General features: G+C 32.8%; 1 protein-coding gene across 1 annotated transcript in view; it reads right to left on the reverse strand.

Moving 5' to 3' along the window:
- LOC111063981 (DNA polymerase alpha subunit B) overlaps positions 1-19,497 on the reverse strand; it is a 38,704-nt gene that overhangs the window by 1,704 nt on the left and 17,503 nt on the right. Inside the window, exons 4-10 of the mRNA XM_022351650.2 lie at positions 8,419-8,507; positions 5,923-6,220; positions 4,952-5,122; positions 3,363-3,465; positions 2,475-2,706; positions 1,545-1,742; positions 618-801 (exon numbers count right to left, since the gene is read on the reverse strand). Coding sequence (XP_022207342.1) covers positions 618-801; positions 1,545-1,742; positions 2,475-2,706; positions 3,363-3,465; positions 4,952-5,122; positions 5,923-6,220; positions 8,419-8,507 — 1,275 coding nt within the window. The remainder of the gene's footprint in view (positions 1-617; positions 802-1,544; positions 1,743-2,474; positions 2,707-3,362; positions 3,466-4,951; positions 5,123-5,922; positions 6,221-8,418; positions 8,508-19,497) is intronic.

A 19,497-nucleotide genomic window follows, 5' to 3' on the forward strand; every position in this document is an offset into this window, starting at 1 on the left:
AACACTCAAGATAAGCCCAACATGAAAAACATTCTCTTGGGCTTCTTACACTCTCTTGTAAGATTTAGCTCAGTTCCATAGAAATGATTATTCCTTATAGTGAAATCCACTTCAAGCGTTAGAACTTGAAATTGATGGAAAAAATTGCTGATGAATACCGAAAGGTTATTTATTTAATTTATTTGTTCATATGCAAATACAATTCAGGTAAAAACAACAGGCATTTGCCCAAAACTGCTTCAAACCTTAATTTGGAATACACAGTCTAAAGGTTATGCTACTTACGTAACTTAAATGATAATTCGTACACAATTTTGAGTCAAAAAAATGTATCTACTACAATTTTGAATTTATTAGATTGATCAATTTCCAAATACGAATCCAAACAAAACTCTTTCTTCACAATTGAAAAAAATATTGAAAATTTCACTCAAATCCACAAACTTATGTAAACATCAAAACATAATAAACAAAAATTTGTTTTGCACCTGAGTGAATCTCACAAAAATCTAACCAGTATTTGCATGGACTTATTCCAAATTAGTATTAATCTATAATAATTATAATAATAAAATACGAAGGTATGTCTTGCTTGATATTAATAATAATTACTGTACCTTGATGAAGTAGCGCAAATCAGATGGCAAAACTAAAATGTGGGGAGAAATGGGCATACCCGATTGGGTCTCCCACAGACTCGAGTCAATGGCGACTTCTTCATTGGGTGGATACAGTGGGTAGAAATTGTGCTGCGTAATCAGGTGACTGGCCAGTCTGCCAAGTCGGTCTCCATGGCCTGATCTGCAAGCAAAATACAAATTTGAATTCAGTGGAAAAAGAGAGAATTCTTTAAATACTACCAACGAAAAACTATAATGAAATAACATTTTTGAAGCTGAAACTTGTTTTATTTTTAAAAGCTTCCCATAGACTCTTATAAATAAGAGTACAGGAATTGTCAAAATTTAAAACAACATAAAAAAGAAGAAAATATTACTCAAAGGAACCTACACACAGACTCTTCAGTGGTATAGAATACTCCAACCAATAACCCAATAAGTTACTTAACTGGGACTTAATTGAATCGGCATTCCAATTTCAGAGGAAAAACTAGAAATGGCTCGATCTGCAACCAAGTTATACAATAAAATTTGGCGAAAAACTCAAAAAATTGGAGAAATGGTATTAAAGGAAAACTATCAAGTTACAAGGGTATGGAGTTTTGTAATTATAAGAAAAAATGTATAAAATAATTAGGTTTTTTCATTCATTCATTCATGTAGCAAAAAAATCAATATATTGAAGAATAGAAATAAAACCAACTTATAAGGAGCAATTTTTTAGCGACGACTCTAGCCGCGCGTTACTCTAGTCATCGCGGCTGGAGCACACAACCTCTAAATTCATTAGATTATTATGGTGTATGAACTATTATGCTGGCAGATGAATTGGAAGTTTTTGCCACTATTAAATTACTTTTACAATTCATATCTAATAAATTTATAGGTTATGTGCTCCAGCCGCGAGCACAAAAATTTACTTACAATGCGAGTTCTTCTTTGCTGAGATGCATGAGAACATCGGTGGATGATATACCGACTATCAGACCGCTGATATTCAAAATGCTCGGATCGGAGACCATTGTCAGACCCTGAATTTTGTCAGTGATTGGAATCGTCGGGTAGATCGGAGTTTGGGCCGCATCTCTCGCACTAACCACATAAACCAACTGTGTTTTGCACCTGAAGAGAACAAAAATTAATAGTATAGAAAATAGAATTTGGACACATTTTTTACAAACGAATCCAAAAACGTTGTTTTTAATTGCTTCACTAAAAATGTAAGCCTAATTAATACTGGAAGAAGATTATTAAAAGATTGATTCATTTTTAAACAACTGGTGATTCATACCAAAATACGACAGCGTATTGAATCAAGGCTGTTTTGAATTTGAAATAGGAGAATACTGTAAAAAAGTTATTATACTAACAATAAGTTTCACTAATCATACTCTATTATTCTTATGAATTGAAGATCACGGATTCGAGTCCCGTCAGAATAATTGTTTTGATGAGAATTTTCAACTTCAATGAAGAATATCCACGTAATTTCAACAAAATAAATCATAGCCTAAATCTATTTTTTCAATCAGACCCTTGTGAAGCGCAGGTTACACCTGCTAGTCATTTAAATCTTCAATGTAATATATATCTGTATAATATATTGCAGAAAAATGTTCATAGATTATAAATCGTTTAATCATAATACATATCAGTAGATTCTATGTTTTATAACATAGAAGAGCTAGCCAACAGAACAGAAATAGGAAAAGCCGCAAAACTTCCATCTCTCATTTCTCAAATGATGAAAAAATTAGTTGAAGTTACCAATGTAAAGTTTATACGGTATTATACAATAAGTTTCACTAATACAATTTGACAAAACTCATTGAATAAACAAAACCATAGAATTACTCGGTCAATTCCGCAACGATTCCTTTCAGAATTTCGTCATGGAACTCAGAAAAGGTCTCAGCAATCGACACATCCGCTACCATTGAATGTGCAGCATCAGCTATTGGACCAATTATAATTGCAACATGCGGATCATTGTTTTTCAGGTATTTGACGAAATCTTCCAGAGGCTGGTAGAGCAAATTATCGGCCTGTGTGAAGGGTGCGGCTGCTACAGCTATTTTCAATGGCCCTGAAATAAATTAAAAACAATACTCAATTTTTTGTAAAGGACTACTGAAATAATTGTAACACAGTAAAAGTTATCAGGTATCCTTATTTTATTTTATCAAATCACAACTAGATTAATTTCATTTTCAAGTGATTAATTGTGATTTGAAAAAATAAAGGATGCTTGATAACTTTCATTATTCCAATAAAAAATAATGTAGCTCACATTGATTTCATGAATAAGTCATCTTAGAATTATTATTGTTATTTTATAGAATGACGAAATGTTTGATAGCCACTTTTTACATCCCAACACTGGGATGTACAACACCCCTACCATTTTTATTGGAGTTCTCTATCCTTAAAAACATAGTAGTGGGATATTTTACACCCATGTAAATTCAATTCTGATGTATTTACGCTGTTGACACACTTTTCAAGTGCTACTGCTCACTCAACATATGAAACTTTCTGCTCTGGGTGTGGTACATACCAATGTCATATTAACGAATGCAAGTTTTCAAGTTCAATGTACTATTATTCCAAGTGTCATCGTACCCTGTAATCATACATTTTCTTCTTTTTTGTAAGTCTATCAACTTTTAGTCACTTTTTATGTTTTGTGTAGATTTTTCTTGTAAAATGATTGAGGTGATTAGATTGAATTTAGAATGAGACCTGTTAGAGTGGGTACCGGGGGGAGAGCGGGAGGCGCGGGTGAACTAATACTCTGTACAGCCATTTTGCCCGACATTGGACAAGTGCCTTGAACTGCAACCACCTGTTATCAAAATAAAACACAATATTCTGTCATCAACTGTAAAGCATGAACCTTGAATGCCAACCACATATTACCAAAACAATACAACAAACAATATTGTAATATACAATAATTTATTATTTTATTTGATTCCAATCGTTACACAAATTTTCAACTCAAGTACAAAAATGTGAGAGACTAGAAGAAAAAAAAACAGCATTATAATTCTCATATTAAAAAGAGATTCAACGCAGTTCTGTTACTCTAAAATATTTGGTCAATGATGAAGAAAGAAGCGAAACGAAGAAAGATAAAATTCTAAAAAATATTCTTCGACGAATAAATAGTATAATTATTTAACGTATGAATTCGGGGCTACTTTCTTTTATTTATACAATAGAATATTATAATACTTTTTGAAATTAATAAAAATAATTTGTATTCTTATTCTATTATTTTATTAATTTCGTAGGATACTATAATTATATTTTATAAATATCAACACGCGAGTAGTCGCGCCCGCGGCAAATTGTAGCTTTTATATGTAGCTTTGGGAATTTTCGTTTTCCAAGGCTGGCAGCTCATGTAATCCTCGCTGTGACTGTCCTCTAGACAATTTTGAACAGTTTGAGGATGACAGAATGAACGTTGACTAATTTGAATATATAGGTATTATCTTCCTATTTTATATTCCATCTTCTGATTTGAACATTCATTCTCTTTTTATTCTATCTAGATGTCTAAAAATGTGTCAAATAAAGAAGGTATATTCATTCCATTCATAAGTAAATTATTTTATCCCTTAAAAATGATAAATTCTAACAATAAATTTGCAGAATGTATTTTTGGAATCTCCTCCATGTATTATGTTATTATATTATACTATTTAATAGTATATAATAACATAAAACACATTGAGAAAGATTTGAAATTGATAAATATTGAAAGAGCATTGTCAAAACCAACTGTTCATAGTCTAGGGAGCCATAAGGGTGAGTGTGAGCAAAATGCTGATGCGCGACCACTGACGTTCTGCAAGTCCGTGCGACTACTCGCGTGCTAATGCTGAAAACTGAAAAAACGTAAAAAAACAACTATATTGGTCGCCTCTTTGGGCTTTTTTCAAATCCGTTCTTAGTGCGCGCAGAGCACATGCAATAGAGCAAGATTTTAAATATTTTTGATGAGTGATTGAATGAATGAGTGACACTCCACTTTTATCAAGCAGGGTGGCCTACAAGTCATTACCTATCAAAAAGCTAAGGTTTCATATCCTGATGGGTAGTGACTTTTGGGCCACGCTGTATAATAGATGTTAATGACAGTATGAAACACAGTTAATATCGATATTTTCATTCGATAGTCTAGAGAAGCTGCAGCCATAAACCATACTGTAGAATAAACGGTAACGACAATATCGAACACAGATAATATCAATATTATCATTCGATAGTATACTGAAACTGCAGCCATTACTTGTAGAGCACGATGTATAATAGATGCTTACCTGTCCGGGAAAGAGGCCAGTGCAGGGGTTGACTGGGGCAGCGGTGAGTTCATGCATGATGAGTTCTAGTTTGCGACCGCGACTGAGTGGCTCACTCGACTCCAGCTGCACTGACTTCATCTGCAGGCGACCCTCCGCGCTCACTATCCGCCCGTACGTCGTCAATTTATCCTTCCAATAACATTTTATCTACTTATTCATCCAATTAATACAATAGGAAACAACAGTTTCACATTACTGTATGGTAATTATTTCAAATATCCAATGGAAGCTTAGTTAACTAGAACTAAGGACTTCCTCTACTGCAATTAATGATCGAAGAACTAAATATCAGTAGGAATTTTTAAGTATTTATTTATTCGTGGACAGAATCACAAATTCTATAAATATGATTAGGAAGGAACAACAGGCTTGGCCCAAATCTATTCCATTCCCAAATTTTGATTAATTAATAAAATGTCCAAAAATAGGTTGTTTCTACTGTAAAACGTTCAAGTTTCAAAGTTCAATTTTCGTCCAAAAATATATATAAGCTAAACATTTTGAATTTAGAGAAATTGAAACACAAAACTATATTTAAATATAACACTCAATTATCACTTCAAATTGAATTAATCAAGTTGAAAAAATTGACAGATTCACACTTTATAATTTTGATAAATTGACCAGATTACTTATGACAGAGGTTACTATCATTACTTTTGATCGAGTTTACTTATGAGAGTAAACAATTGTAATTACCGTATTGATTTATTGAAACATTTCACCATCCACGAAATCTGTATAGACTACATTTTCAAGGATTTAAATGACTAAAACATCAAGAAAATACTTCAAGAAATAATTTGATAATATCTGACTATTCTCGACACAGTTCTCGAAGTGTAGCATTTACTCAAGGTCGAATAAGTGAATCGTATAAGTAAACTTGAAATTTCCCTAGCGACAATATAAGAAACCGATATATTTACCGAAGAGGATTGTGTGTACTGTGTGGGTTCGCCGAGTTTGCTCTGCTCACAGATGAGTCTGCCGATGGTGTCAATGCGGTCACTCCAAATGTCTCCCTTCACAGAGACATTCTCCATCATAAGTCGATGATCGAGACATGTGATCAGCTGATCTACATCTCCCCCGCCATCAGCCGGCGTCCACACTTTCAAAGATATCAAAGATGGCGACTGCTGCCTCACGTCTCGCTTTTCGCCGTGCGTCAGCACACTCTGGCCGGAGTTGGTTCTTCCTTCGTAGTTGGTGCATGGCTTGCCGCTGCAAATCAATTCCAATTCAAGCCGCTGTCGATAGTTATAAGAATGGTTGTTCAATCACTGGATAAAGGTTGAAATTGCTGCAGTAAGGGCAGCATACCTTTTTCTCGTGACTGAACCATCTGCAGCATATTCCAAACACTAATCAAAACAAATTCAAACCCATTCCCATGAATTTCCGCTATGGAGCGAAGAAGATAAAGAATGCCATTGATTATTGTAGGACATATTGACGGAATAATAATATCGAGTGACCTGGCTGGCTCAGGTCTGGTGTCAAGAGTTTTCAGGTCGCACCTGATCAATTTCAGCCTCTGAAATGACCCAACGACTATTATTAGGCAGCCGGGATCGAGATATAAGCGTGTCCATACGAAACACGGGAGTGGTCAGAGAAAAATAGAGCCACCTAATCCACTCTACTACGGCCACTGGCAGAATGTGTGAATATCCCCATAAGGGACAAATTATATCCTTTTTCGGCACACCATAACAGAGATTCACAGGAAGACACAGAAGAAAATTCTTATCAGAGCGTGCTAATATTGGCTAAATGAAAATATGAATATGATGTTGAAATTCCTTCAAGAATCAATTATTATATTCTTTCTCTGCCCACTAGGGCAATACATTATTAGAAAGCGTGGCTTTAGCCTATAATATTATGAATGAATCACTAGATTAGAAATTCATCTTAATTCTTATCAAGCAGTTTGATAAGATATAGCTAATAGCTGTAGGTTACAGCTTGATACAGCTTAATCAAGCTGTTCAAAAATTTGAAAGTGGAAAACTTTCAAACATCAATTTTGTGCTAGAAGACAATCTAAAGCCAGCAGAACGTTAAATTCAAGAAACCATAGACAATTCAGGAATTCAAGTTAATGAAAGAAAAAATATCGAGCTATAGTGGAGTGAACAATCACAATCAGGAACAAGTCGAATATTGAACAGCGGCAACCTCAATCTAAGGGTACAAACACACTGAAAGCGGAGCGTGGTGTGGTCAGAGAATTCATAATACACACAGGAAGCGTCTGAACGTGAAGCGCCTAGAAAATGGCGTTGTCTATAAGTTTGCACGGACATTACTTTGTGAGAATAATTACTCAAAGTATTGGATATTTAGCTAAGACTCAGTGTGTTCAGCACGGGGAAAAATATAAACCCAATTTCCCCCACAACATTTACTAGATGGTGAGAGAATTGATGAATTCTTTTGAATAATCAAATAATACACATTAAAGGGGAATTTGGGCAAACATTGAATATACTAGTGTACTAAATGGTGGGAAGATGGTGTAGTAGAACAAGTGCATTATTATGTACAAGAGTAGACCACTAGTATCTACATTAGTAGGGTACTCGCACTTTGACGCTCCAAAAAACAAATCAGCTTGTTCCAAAGTTTGAAACTTTGAGTAGACAAAGCTCCGCTCTGCGAGTAGACGCTTCCAGTGTGTTTTAGCTCATTACTTAGCATGATATTGTTCACAAAGCTTCTCAACGCCAAGCTCAGCTTTCAGTGTGTTTGTACCGTAAGTTCGGGGTGAGTAATGCTGACAGGTGACACCCTCGGTTTGCGCAACATCTCGAGATCTTGGGGATGAACTCCTGGTGGGTTGAGTGAAAGATGGAACTCTTGTTTCAACTTCGCCCACATAATTTGTGATGTTTGAAAGTGTCAAAATTATGGCATTTATCTATCTATCCTAGGTAAAGTGTAAACATCAAGGCATTCATCTAACTATCCTAGGTGAAGTGAGTCAACTACATTATTCTGCTAAATACTTTGTGTCGAGCGAATAAAGTAGTTAAAATACGAATGTCAAAAGTGCATTGTATTACTACTATATGTTTCGATTTGATACTCGTATTATATTCAACGACGGGAAACATTTTCCCATCTTTAAAAGATAGAAAAATTTATAGAAATTCATAGATAGCAACATTTCTAGCTAAATATAGATAGCTAGGGATTTGACACAGAAAATTTAATTATTTCCTTAACTAGCCATGATAAAAAGAACAAAAAATTTATAAAATGGGAGTTTATTTATGGATGAATTCATCATAAAGAGGTAAGACACAATATATATAAATGGAGCAATTAATTCTCTAATCTACAGCCGAAATTAATAATACAAATTTATCCATAAATATATTTGAATACTTATTAAATTGAAAAAAGAAACATACACGTCGGGAGAGTAGCTCGCTGGTGTGAAAGCAGTTCTTGGACTCTGAGAAAATCCAATACTTCGATTGATGGTCTTAGTTTTCACACTCTGAAAAAATATTAGTAATATTACTATCTTGTAGCTACAGAAAAATGAAATAAGCGTTATAAAAAAATACTGTACTACTAACATTGTTTAAATCAGTGCACAATATCAATCTGGTTTATTTCGTTGGTATAAGATTCTATCATTTTCAAATGTTATCAGAACAGATAAATGGTTTTTGTCAATCACTACAAGAGAGATTGCCAAGTACATAAGTGAGACTTTAGTTCATTATTAAGTGAGAAACGTTTTGGAATATACAGGGTTGTCGACATGATTTTGATTCAAGAGAAGAAGAGTGGCGAAAACCACACATCGATATCTCGAATCGTTAAAGTTATTCACATTATTTGAATATACTAATAAATCATACAGACCTGACAGATCAAACTTTTCTGTTCAGTGTTGAATATGTAAGAAAAAGTTAGAATATAAGTGTTTACAAACACTTGAAAAGTGAATTTTTTATGTAATAATTTCACATTTTCATGATTTATTAGTATCTTTAAAAAATGTGAATAGCTTTAGAAAGTTTTGAGATAACAATGTGCAGTTTTCGCCTTTCATTTTCTCTTGAAATTCTATATAGAAATCATGTATCATATGACCTTCCCATTGAAAAAAAAAGTTGAAATAAAAATATCGGTTCCAAGATGACGGACCAAAATTTTGAAGCGACAGAAAAGTGTTTTTTTTTTCAATAGAACAAGATCCCCAAGAAAGCTACTGTCAAATTATAAATATACAAGAAATATTAAGCTGTTCCCATAATTTTTCACCAACCCTGTATAGATTTTTGTATGAAAAATCATTTGGAGTTGGTTAATTAGATTAATCGTTATGCATTACATTGAATTGAGTAATTAGAGCAGAAATTGAACAATTTATCAGTATTAAAAAATCAATTCTGATGAATTTAGATTACTTCCATTTTGGAAACAGTTTATTCAAACGGTGATACCAGTGACTACTAGAGTGATATACAATATTATCAACTAACTGTTTCTCAACAGTATAGGTAGTTAATAGTTGATCTTGATGTTAGAAAATGTTTCACTTATCATCGTCATCATTAGTATTATAAAATTAAGATGTACAGTCAGAATATCAAAACCACAGTTAAATACTCGTAGAATGGTAGTTCTGTGTTCAATGTTATTATTAAATTTATAGTTACTATTAATAATTATTGTATAACTACAGACATTAATGACATATTACAGTATATTAATTTATCCACTATGGCATGATGATTTATATTACTGTTAATAAATATAAATAATCTAAATTATTATTATCATATAGACAGAATCAATACCATACAAATCGATAGAGGACCGCTTTTCAAATTTACTAAATAAAATTCACATTGAACTTTTTCCAACATTTTTATCCCGTTTCTTCTCAGCAGGAGAAGTGTGAAAATCTGTAATTTGGTGCAAAATAAGCTGTGATATTATCGGAGTATTCTACAAAACCACTATGGACTAAGAAATTGAGAAATCTGAAAATACAAGTAAAACAAATACAGTATTAATTTGAATAGCTGAAGGTCTATATAATTCTATTAAAGATACTTTGAATCCCATTTCATCTATATTTGACTTCAGAAACTTTTTCATTACAAAATTCATATAAGCCTACAAACTTTTTAGAAGTTGATTAATTTTGAAGTTCTTTTATAAATGGCAACATACTTAGAATCAAGAATTAAGAATAAATTTGATATGAGATTAATGAATGATCAGACATAATTTAGAATATTTTTGGGATTTCCGTCAAACTAGAGCGGACCTTTGTCACTAATCATTTTGCAAAAAATATTAAAGCAGAAGTCAGCAATTTAGAGCCCGGTATTCAGAACACCTATCAAACCACATTGTTATTTTAAAATAGAGCTATCTGACACCCAGATGAATATTAGCGAGCAAAGCAATATTCAAACAGACTTTAAGGATAAGCTGTTAAAAATATTTTTAGTTGAATTAAACAATTTTTCAATATACATTGGAAATGTTCAAGACTTGAGAATGGACAAATTCTTAATATAAAGCAATATTTAGAGTTAGGAATCAACTGTTTAGTTAGAAGTGAATCAGTGTTACGATGTTGCTTTCTCTTGTTGGCTCGGCGCGGCGCACTGGAAATAACAGACGAGTAAGGATCTAGTCACGACCCATGGAACAGCGTGCACTATAACCCTACCCGTCTGTCATTATCAGTTGAATCTGTAACTGTGCAAACAACAACAGGCAACATTTTCTCACACACTATTAAAAAATATCTTATTGTATACAACAACGCCAGTTTCTTTTAATTTTAATGAAAAGTTTCAAAGTACATTAGCTTTTATTAACAAAGATATAACTTTCATTACGGTAACTTATATAGCAAAGATATTACAATAGATTTTATTATAAAACTTCACAATTATTCTCAACAGAAATTATTTTACATCGAGAATATCAAATCTATGAATGAAAACTTTAAAAGGTATTCCTATATCAAATGAAAATCGTTTAGGCTATACAATGAATTCAAGGAACAAGTAAAATTCCTTGTTGAATAAAAACTATTCTAGTCGAATTGAAACATGATTGAAAACCATTAAATTTTCATTACGTAACTTATTACTTGCAGAAAACAGACCCATAAGAGTTGGATGTGAAAAAAAAGATAATTTTTGCTTTTGACGCAAAAAATAGTCATGACAATAGTGAATTTGTTATAAGTGCAAGCATGTAAATTTAAAAAAAATGTAGAATATGACATCAGATAGGTTGTATTTCAAGTGTTAATTTCTGGAGCATAACTTTCAAAGAAAATGTTTCAAAGTAATAACACCATATACGATTATACTGTACTTTAAGTACAAATATAATTTCAATAACTATTCAACTAAAAACTATTTTAGTTATAAATTATTGATGATTCCTTCCAAACTAAAGTTCACATTATATTAGGGTAAAATATTCTGATGTGTATGAAAATTACAATTTTTCAAGTACCGTATACAGTATTTTTATTGCAATAAGTTCTTTCAAATTTATAAATAAAATACACCTAGTACAATAATTTATGTAAAGTTCAAACAAAATAAGGAAAGAAAATTATTGTTCGGTGAATTAAATTAATCGATATTTAAGAAAATTAATAACAGCAACAAAAAATGACAAAAGAAACGGGAAATTGCGAATATGAGATACAATTTGATGACAAATAGCTTTTTAAAATACCAATACTCAAGTTACAGATATCTTTGAGAATGCACGTTTTGACATAATACATATTATATTGATATAATAGAATCATAATTATTTATAGCTGCCTTATTATTGAATAGGGTTGTTTACCAATCAGGTTGAAGCCTGGTCCTGACGATCACAGAAGTTGAAGTTGCAATCAGCCTTTGTTGAGTGTGGATCTAGTCACAAAATGCAATCAGTGTGCACCAGACCCCCACCCAACAAATGCCAATCGCCAGTCATTCAGAATCAGAAGCACTCCGATGATGGACATTCTATGCACGGTGTTCGGTTGCACACCTCAGCTAAGCTTTTATCAATAAATACTTTACGGTACACTAAGAAAAATATATATTAATATACAGTTTATAAGTGATTCAATACATCAAGCTTGACATTTTTAAATCTCTAACCACAGTTTACATGTAAGTAACAGATCGATAATAAAAAAGTAAATTCGACTGAATTGTTCACAGCTTCAACAAAACATCCATTTAAAATATTACAATTTAAAATAAACAATAAAAATATATTAAAATAAATAAAAAATGAAATAAAATAATAGTAATAAAAATATAATAATTAAAATAAACAATTCTCATTTTCAAACTCATTAAAAATAGCCTATGTTAGTTGAGCGGTGTTGATAATTCACAAAATTGAAATAGCGTACCAGTAGGATACGTAGAAGTCTAATAGCATGAAGTCAACTGTTAGATACGTGTGAAGCGAGATGTGAATAGTTTGTAGATCAGATAAATAAAATAATTTCAAAAATAGACATGTTGAATTGTTCAATCAGTTTAGATAACAATCTTACATGAAAAACAATCTTGTACTAAGAAAACAGAAATATTCAAATCCAAGTATAAGTAGTACGGTACCGGTACCTAGAGTATAGAACTTTGAACTAATTTCAAGAAATTTTAGCGACTACTACTATTAGAAAGCAATGGGAAGATAGTAGCCTAATAATTCATGAGCTTATTTGAAATGGAATGTCTAGGCATCAGTAAGCTCAAGTAGGCCTCTTTCTTTAAAATATTAAATAATTTATGAGACAGGAAAATAGCTACCAACCCTACTGAAATGGAACCATAAAAAATGTGACAAGCACAAAAATTAAAATACAACTGAAGAAGTAGACCAAACTTACACTCCACCAAAACATGAGCAAACATGACAAAAACTATGGAATTTGATCAACATAAAATAAAAAATAAATAAGTAAGCTAGTAAAAAGCGTTCTCATCGCAAAACGTTGGTTAGGTTCATACTCAGATTTAATAAGTTTAAATTTAGGCATGCATGAGGTTATAAAACTTGGTAACAGCAAAATAAGCCTATAACTTACAAGAAATTCATTTGTTGATGGGTAAAATAGAAACTAAAAACAATTTGAACAGTTATTTCAATATTATAAATTAAAACTCATGAATTAAACCGATTGTTGAAAGGCGTTAACTAGTCCACAAGATCAGAAAATCGCTTAAACTTTAAAATTGGGTAAGTTAAAATCATAAAACAAGAACCAAGTAAGCCTTCTAATTCTAAATTTAATTGAACTGCGTTAAATTTTATAATTATAACAAAAAAGTAAAGAAACGAGCAAAAGATTGACTTTAGCCTTCGCCATGGAATAATTCGCGCTTTGGACAAGAGAATCAACAGTTGGAAAATAAAATAACGCCTACATTCACTACTGCAAAATGAGTCACGTGATGGCTTATTAAAGTAACCTTCATACGAATAGGAAAAAATAGAATGAATTTCGGATTTCGACAATTTCTCATGAGTAATTGATTGAAGTTTGTTTGGATAGGGACTAACGAAACTGGATTTGTGAAGGCGTCTTTTCTAAAGCAAGACTATGGCGTCCAAGACCAATCATCTCAAGTCCGAACTACAAAGACGTTATAATTTCAAAGTGAAACCAGTTTCATGGGCAATCAAAAATAGCTGAAAACACACGAAAACTCACCCAATATTTCCAATAAGTACTTCTGCACTTAACCCATGGCTGGAAATTGACTAAATCGGAAATTTAAATTAAATAATACGACACAAACTGGTACAAACATTTCATTTCTGGAGCTGTACGTTCTTGGCCTTGGGAAGCTACAAAGTGGCGGGAGTAGGGCCTGAGTATAAGATGGTGGGGCAATTGAAAGGTCTTTCAAGCAGCAGAGCAGCAGTGGTGGGAGAGACTGGTTTTGTTGGCTTTGACTATCTTCTGTCCTCGTCACGCAAGCAAAAGCTGCATGCTGCTACAAACACATTCACTTCAAACTGTCAGCATTGGATAAATACCAAGCGTTCATGTTATTTATACGGAATTCTGACAGTAAAAAGTGAATCCCACTACAGTAGCACCAACCAGCAATAATTTCCTCAACTACGATACATACGAACTACCTTTTCGAATTCGAAAGCGGAATGTATGAGAAGTTATGCTAGAATAAGCACCTGGGCAACTTTTCTTCGGTAGAGATAGGATAGTAGCTGAGTACTATAGGACTCAGTCTCAGTAGTAGTACGATAGGACTCTGTAGCTGAGGAATAATTGATTTCGATATTAGTCCAGTCAAATACCGTAATCGTTTTTCAGGAAACAGCCCCGAAAGATTTTTTTTCTCGGCTTTAAATGTATTTTGGGGCGCTGAAGTCGAATCTGAAATTTGCTGACTTGCCAGTGTCACCCCTAAAAACAACAAAAAAAGATTTTCAAAAAAGGGGTACTTTTCAAAGTAAGTACTTATGAAAATTCTGGAAACACACTACTTTCACTGTATACAACTTGGAGTAATGATGAAAAATCGCATATCACGTCAATGTACAACTAATTCTGAACAAGATTCCTCAGAATTTTTTAAAATTTAGTATATGGGGAAGGGGAGTACTAGCAAAAGCAGAAAATCATGTCCTACATCCAGAATACAAATTTTCTATTGTAATAACTTTCGAGGCCTTACTAACCGTTCAAGTCAATATTCTTAATGACATTGTAATAAGGATCAAAATTTCAAACATTCATAGCTTTTGATACAATGATCGGATCTTTTCGTAACACAGCTCATTTTTCTCAGCTCGTCAAGACAGTTCAAAATCATGTATCATAAGTTGAATTTGATTAAAAAGTGGAAGATTCCTTCTTATCTCCATATTTTCATACTAAAAAAATGGCTATTTTCCATATTCAAATCTACTTACGTTATGAAACACTTCACATAAAAAATGCAAAATGTAGAAGATTCCTTCTTCTTATCTTCATATTTTCATACCTAAAAAAATTGCTATTTTCCATATTTAAATCTACTTACGTTATGAAACACTTCACAAAAAAACTGCAAAATGTAGTGGAGGTGGTAGCGAATTTTTCCCTATTTTCACTCGCATTAAAAATACTTTCGGTTTCAATACCATTCAAAAGTTACAGCTGTTTGAAAAAGTGGCGATTTTTATTTTTCCATCTCTTCGCGATTTTATTGTTAATCGAGTGTTTTTTCTAAACCGAGTCTGATACATGATAGAAACTTGCAATTGATTTTAAATTGAAGAGAATTTCATGCTCTATAAGCTAAGTTGCCTTAAATATTGATCCATATTGGATCAATGTTTATTATCAAAAAACTGCCGAGACTGTGTAGATGACGAATATATCGTCAATTTAACTTTTAAGCTAGGGCCACACGAGCGCACAAAGTGCGTCCGTTGCAACTTACTTTTTGACCTCCGTTGTAGAAATACATAGAAGTGAATTGGTGAAAACACATGAGGTACGTGCGTACCAAGTAACGGAAGTCGTAACTGACGGTGATTTTTGAACTGCGCAGAAATGCTATAACGCACGTCGTGACATGCAAAAGTTATTGCTTCGTCTGGTTCAATTGCGTAAAGCCAACTGTAGTTGTTGACGCACCACACTCAACGCTCGTGTGGTGTCATTGGTGACGGCCGCAAAAAGTAAGTTGCAACGGACGTACTATGTGCGCTCGAATGGCCCTAGCCATAGGCTATGACTTTTCAATTACACCACACGAGTGTTGAGTGTGGTGCGTCAACGTCAGTTGGCTTTACGCATTTGAACCAGACGAAACAATAACTTTTGCATGTCTCGACGTGCGTTGTAGCATTTCTGCGCAGTTCAAAAATCACCGTCAGTTACGACTTCCGTTACTTGGTACGCACGTACCTCGTGTGTTTTCACCAATTCACTTCTATGTATTTCTACAACGGAGGTCAAAAAGTAAGTTGCAACGGACGCACTTTGTGCGCTCGTGTGGCCCTAGCCTTAAAACTAACGAATGTTAGTTTATTTAACCACAAATATATTTTCACAAAAATCATTCACGTCACATGAAAGAGAAGATTCTGTTCTACAATTCAAGACCGAGTACCACTTTTCATCTTATCTGGTTACCGAGATACACAGCTTTAAAAATAAAGCTTGGCCATTTTTTTTGCCAAAGCTATGAATGTTTGAAATTTTGATCCTTATAACAAACAATATCATCCAAAATATTGATTTGATCGGTTAGGAAGGCATCGAAACTTATTACAATAGAAAATGTGTATTTTGGCTGTAGGATATGATATGATTTTCTACTTTTGCTAGTACTCCTCTTCCCCCTATACAACATTTCTGAGGAATCTTGTTCAGAATAAATTGTACTTTCTCGTGATATGTGATTTTTCATCATTCTCAATAAGTGAAGACAAAGATATTAGACATCATGTGAACAATGATGTTTTGGTTTTACATGAGTATAATTGTGGATTTAAATGAAAATTTAAATATTTTTTGCGATTGTGAAGGAAGAATTTTGTTTGGATTTATATTTTAAAATTAATTAATATGATAAATTCAAAATTGTGGTAGATAAATTATTTGGACTCAAATTTTTTGTACGAATTAAGTTATCATTTTTACATAACCTCTAGACTGTGTTTTCCTTATTAAGGTTTAGAGCAGTTTTGGGCGAATGCCTGTTGTTTTTACCTATATTGTATTTGTATATGAATAAATAAATACTCAAAGTTATATAGAGTGGAAGAAGGTAGTGAGTTTCCAGAATTTTCAAAAGTACCTTAAAAAATATCCCTATTTTGAAAATCTGTAACTCAAAGACCAGAAATCGTAGAATCTTGCGCGACCTTTCAATCTATTAGAAATTTTATTGTCTTCAGTTTTGTATAGAATGTATTTTTTTTCGAAAACCCCGAAGTTTTCGAGATAAAATCTTTCGGGGTTGTTTCCTGAAAACGACCATTTGACTAGACTATATAATGGAGTAAGTATTAAATTATTGTTACTGTAAAAACGTGTCCAATAATTAGTTTCTACTATTTGAAGCTCTCATGTTTTGACAGACAAGTAGAATAGTTTACTTGTTTAAATTACAATATAAAAAAAAACTTTTGTTGATAATGCTGATTTCATTGTAGTATATAATTGTGTTTCTTGAATTATTAATGTCATGTGATTTTAAAATATAGTTTGATAATAATTTGTAGGTACAGTAGAACTACTACTATAAATTATTCTAGTTTAGTCGAATATGTTATGTCTAGAAATTAGTCATTGTGTGTTGAAATAATAGCATAGTTAAAGTACACTCAAGGGTGAATTTTCCATTTTTCAACCGAAATTGACCTATCAAACATGATTTTAAACCGCCTTGACGATCCGAGAAGAATGAGCTGTAGTATGATGAGTTCCAATGATTGTGTCAAAAGTTATGAGTGCATCTAATGGGTGATTCTCATAGAGCATGATCTTATGAATATCATGTGATGACAATGGAGTTGGTGATGATTGAAGCTAATAATTATGTGTTTTTCAAAATACAAGGAGCATCGTTGTCAGGAGTACCTGAAAATCTATATGAGATAGAGCGCTCTACCTGGTCTCAGATTGTAGATGACAAAATTACGCCCAGAAGGATTTTGAATTATCCGTCAAAAACTATTTTTTTAAAATGTTACAATTTTTGAAAAATTGTAACTCAGTACTCATTGAAGACAGAGAGTTCTGAATGATTTCATGTTATTCAGAATTTCATAATATAAAAAAGGTGAGAGCGAACTTTTCTGCCCGATTACTGGATTTGGCGGGAACAGCTAAAAACTGGAAAATGAACCAAAAATACAATGTTTTTGGACCACCTATATCTAGAACAAGGAAATTTTGCTTGAAAAAAATTGGTTCTGGACTTATCTTATGTATCCATATTACTCTTATATTAGAAAATCAGAACTACAATATAAAATGCAAGCACAATTTTACAACTTACTAGTGATGTTGATACAAACATGCATTGAATATTATTTAGAAAAGGCAAAAAGAAAATGTACCATAAAAGCATTATTCGTATAAATGTTCTAAGGTGTAACCTATAAATGTAATTGCTTCAGTGAATTGCAAGACTTGCGATTTTTAATTTAGATGAAAATGTGGATGATAATTTTTAGTAATAGTAATTTAGAAATAATTTAGATGATAATCTAAGGTGTAACCTATATAATGTAATATTGCTTCATAGTCCAGTCACTATATATACATTGGTGCATGCAATTTATATTGTAGTTCTGATTTTTTAATATATTATTTGGGTACATAAGAGAAGTCCAGAACCAATTTCTTCATGCAAAATTTCCTTGTGCTAGATACAGAGTGGCCCAAAAACCTCGTATTTTCGGCTCATTTTCCAGTTTTCAGCTATTTCTGCCAAATCTCGTAATAGGACAGAAAATTTTGCTCTCGCCTTTTTTTAGATTATAAAATTCTGAATACATGAGATCATTCGGAACACTCTATCTTCAATGAGTACTGAGTTATGATTTTTCAAAAATGAGTGAAATTTGAAGTAAATCAATTTTGATGAATTTAGTTTTCGATCAACAATATATTCCGATTGTTACCATTTAGATCTATAATTCAAAGTCCCTCTGGGTGTATTTTTGTGCTCTACAATCTGATATCAGGTAGATCGCTCTACCTTATATAGATTTCCGGGTACACCTGATTACCCGTTAGGTCCACTTCATTTCAGTATTTCCTAGTAGAGAGGCGCGCTTAAGGACACCTCAAGGATAAAAATTTCAAACACTTATAGCTTTGGCCATTTTTTGTGTATTGTAATATGGGCTTGAGTACACTCAACAATAAATTTTCCATTTTTCGACCGAACTCGACTTATGATGCATGATTTTGGACCGCCTTGACGAGCCGAGAAGAATGAAGTGCAGTATGATGAAATCTGAGCATTGTGTCAAAAGCTATAAGTGTCTGAAATTTTGATCCTTGAGGTGGCCTCACTATGTCCTTAAGCGCGCCTCTCCACTAGGAAATACTGAAATGAAGTGGACCTAACGGGTGATTCTCATAGAACATAGTCTCATGAACTTATTTCATTGTTCGAAATATCAATGTGAGGACAATGTAGTTGGTGATGATGGTTGAAGCTGAAAATTAGGTGTTTTTCACAATACAAGGAGCATTGTTGTCAGGTGTACCTGGAAATCTATATGAGGTAGAGCGTTCTACCTGATCTCAGATTGTAGAGCACAAAAATACACCCAGAGGGTAACAATCGGAATATATTGTTGATCGAAAACTAAAATTCATCAAAATTGATTTTTACTTCAAATTTCACTCATTTTTGAAAAATCATAACTCAGTACTCATTGAAGATAGAGAGTTCCGAATGATCTCATTTTATTCAGAATTTTATAATCTAAAAAAAAGG

This window comes from Nilaparvata lugens, chromosome 4 (genome assembly GCF_014356525.2).
Source record: "Nilaparvata lugens isolate BPH chromosome 4, ASM1435652v1, whole genome shotgun sequence".
In the NCBI taxonomy this organism is placed as follows: domain Eukaryota; kingdom Metazoa; phylum Arthropoda; class Insecta; order Hemiptera; family Delphacidae; genus Nilaparvata; species Nilaparvata lugens.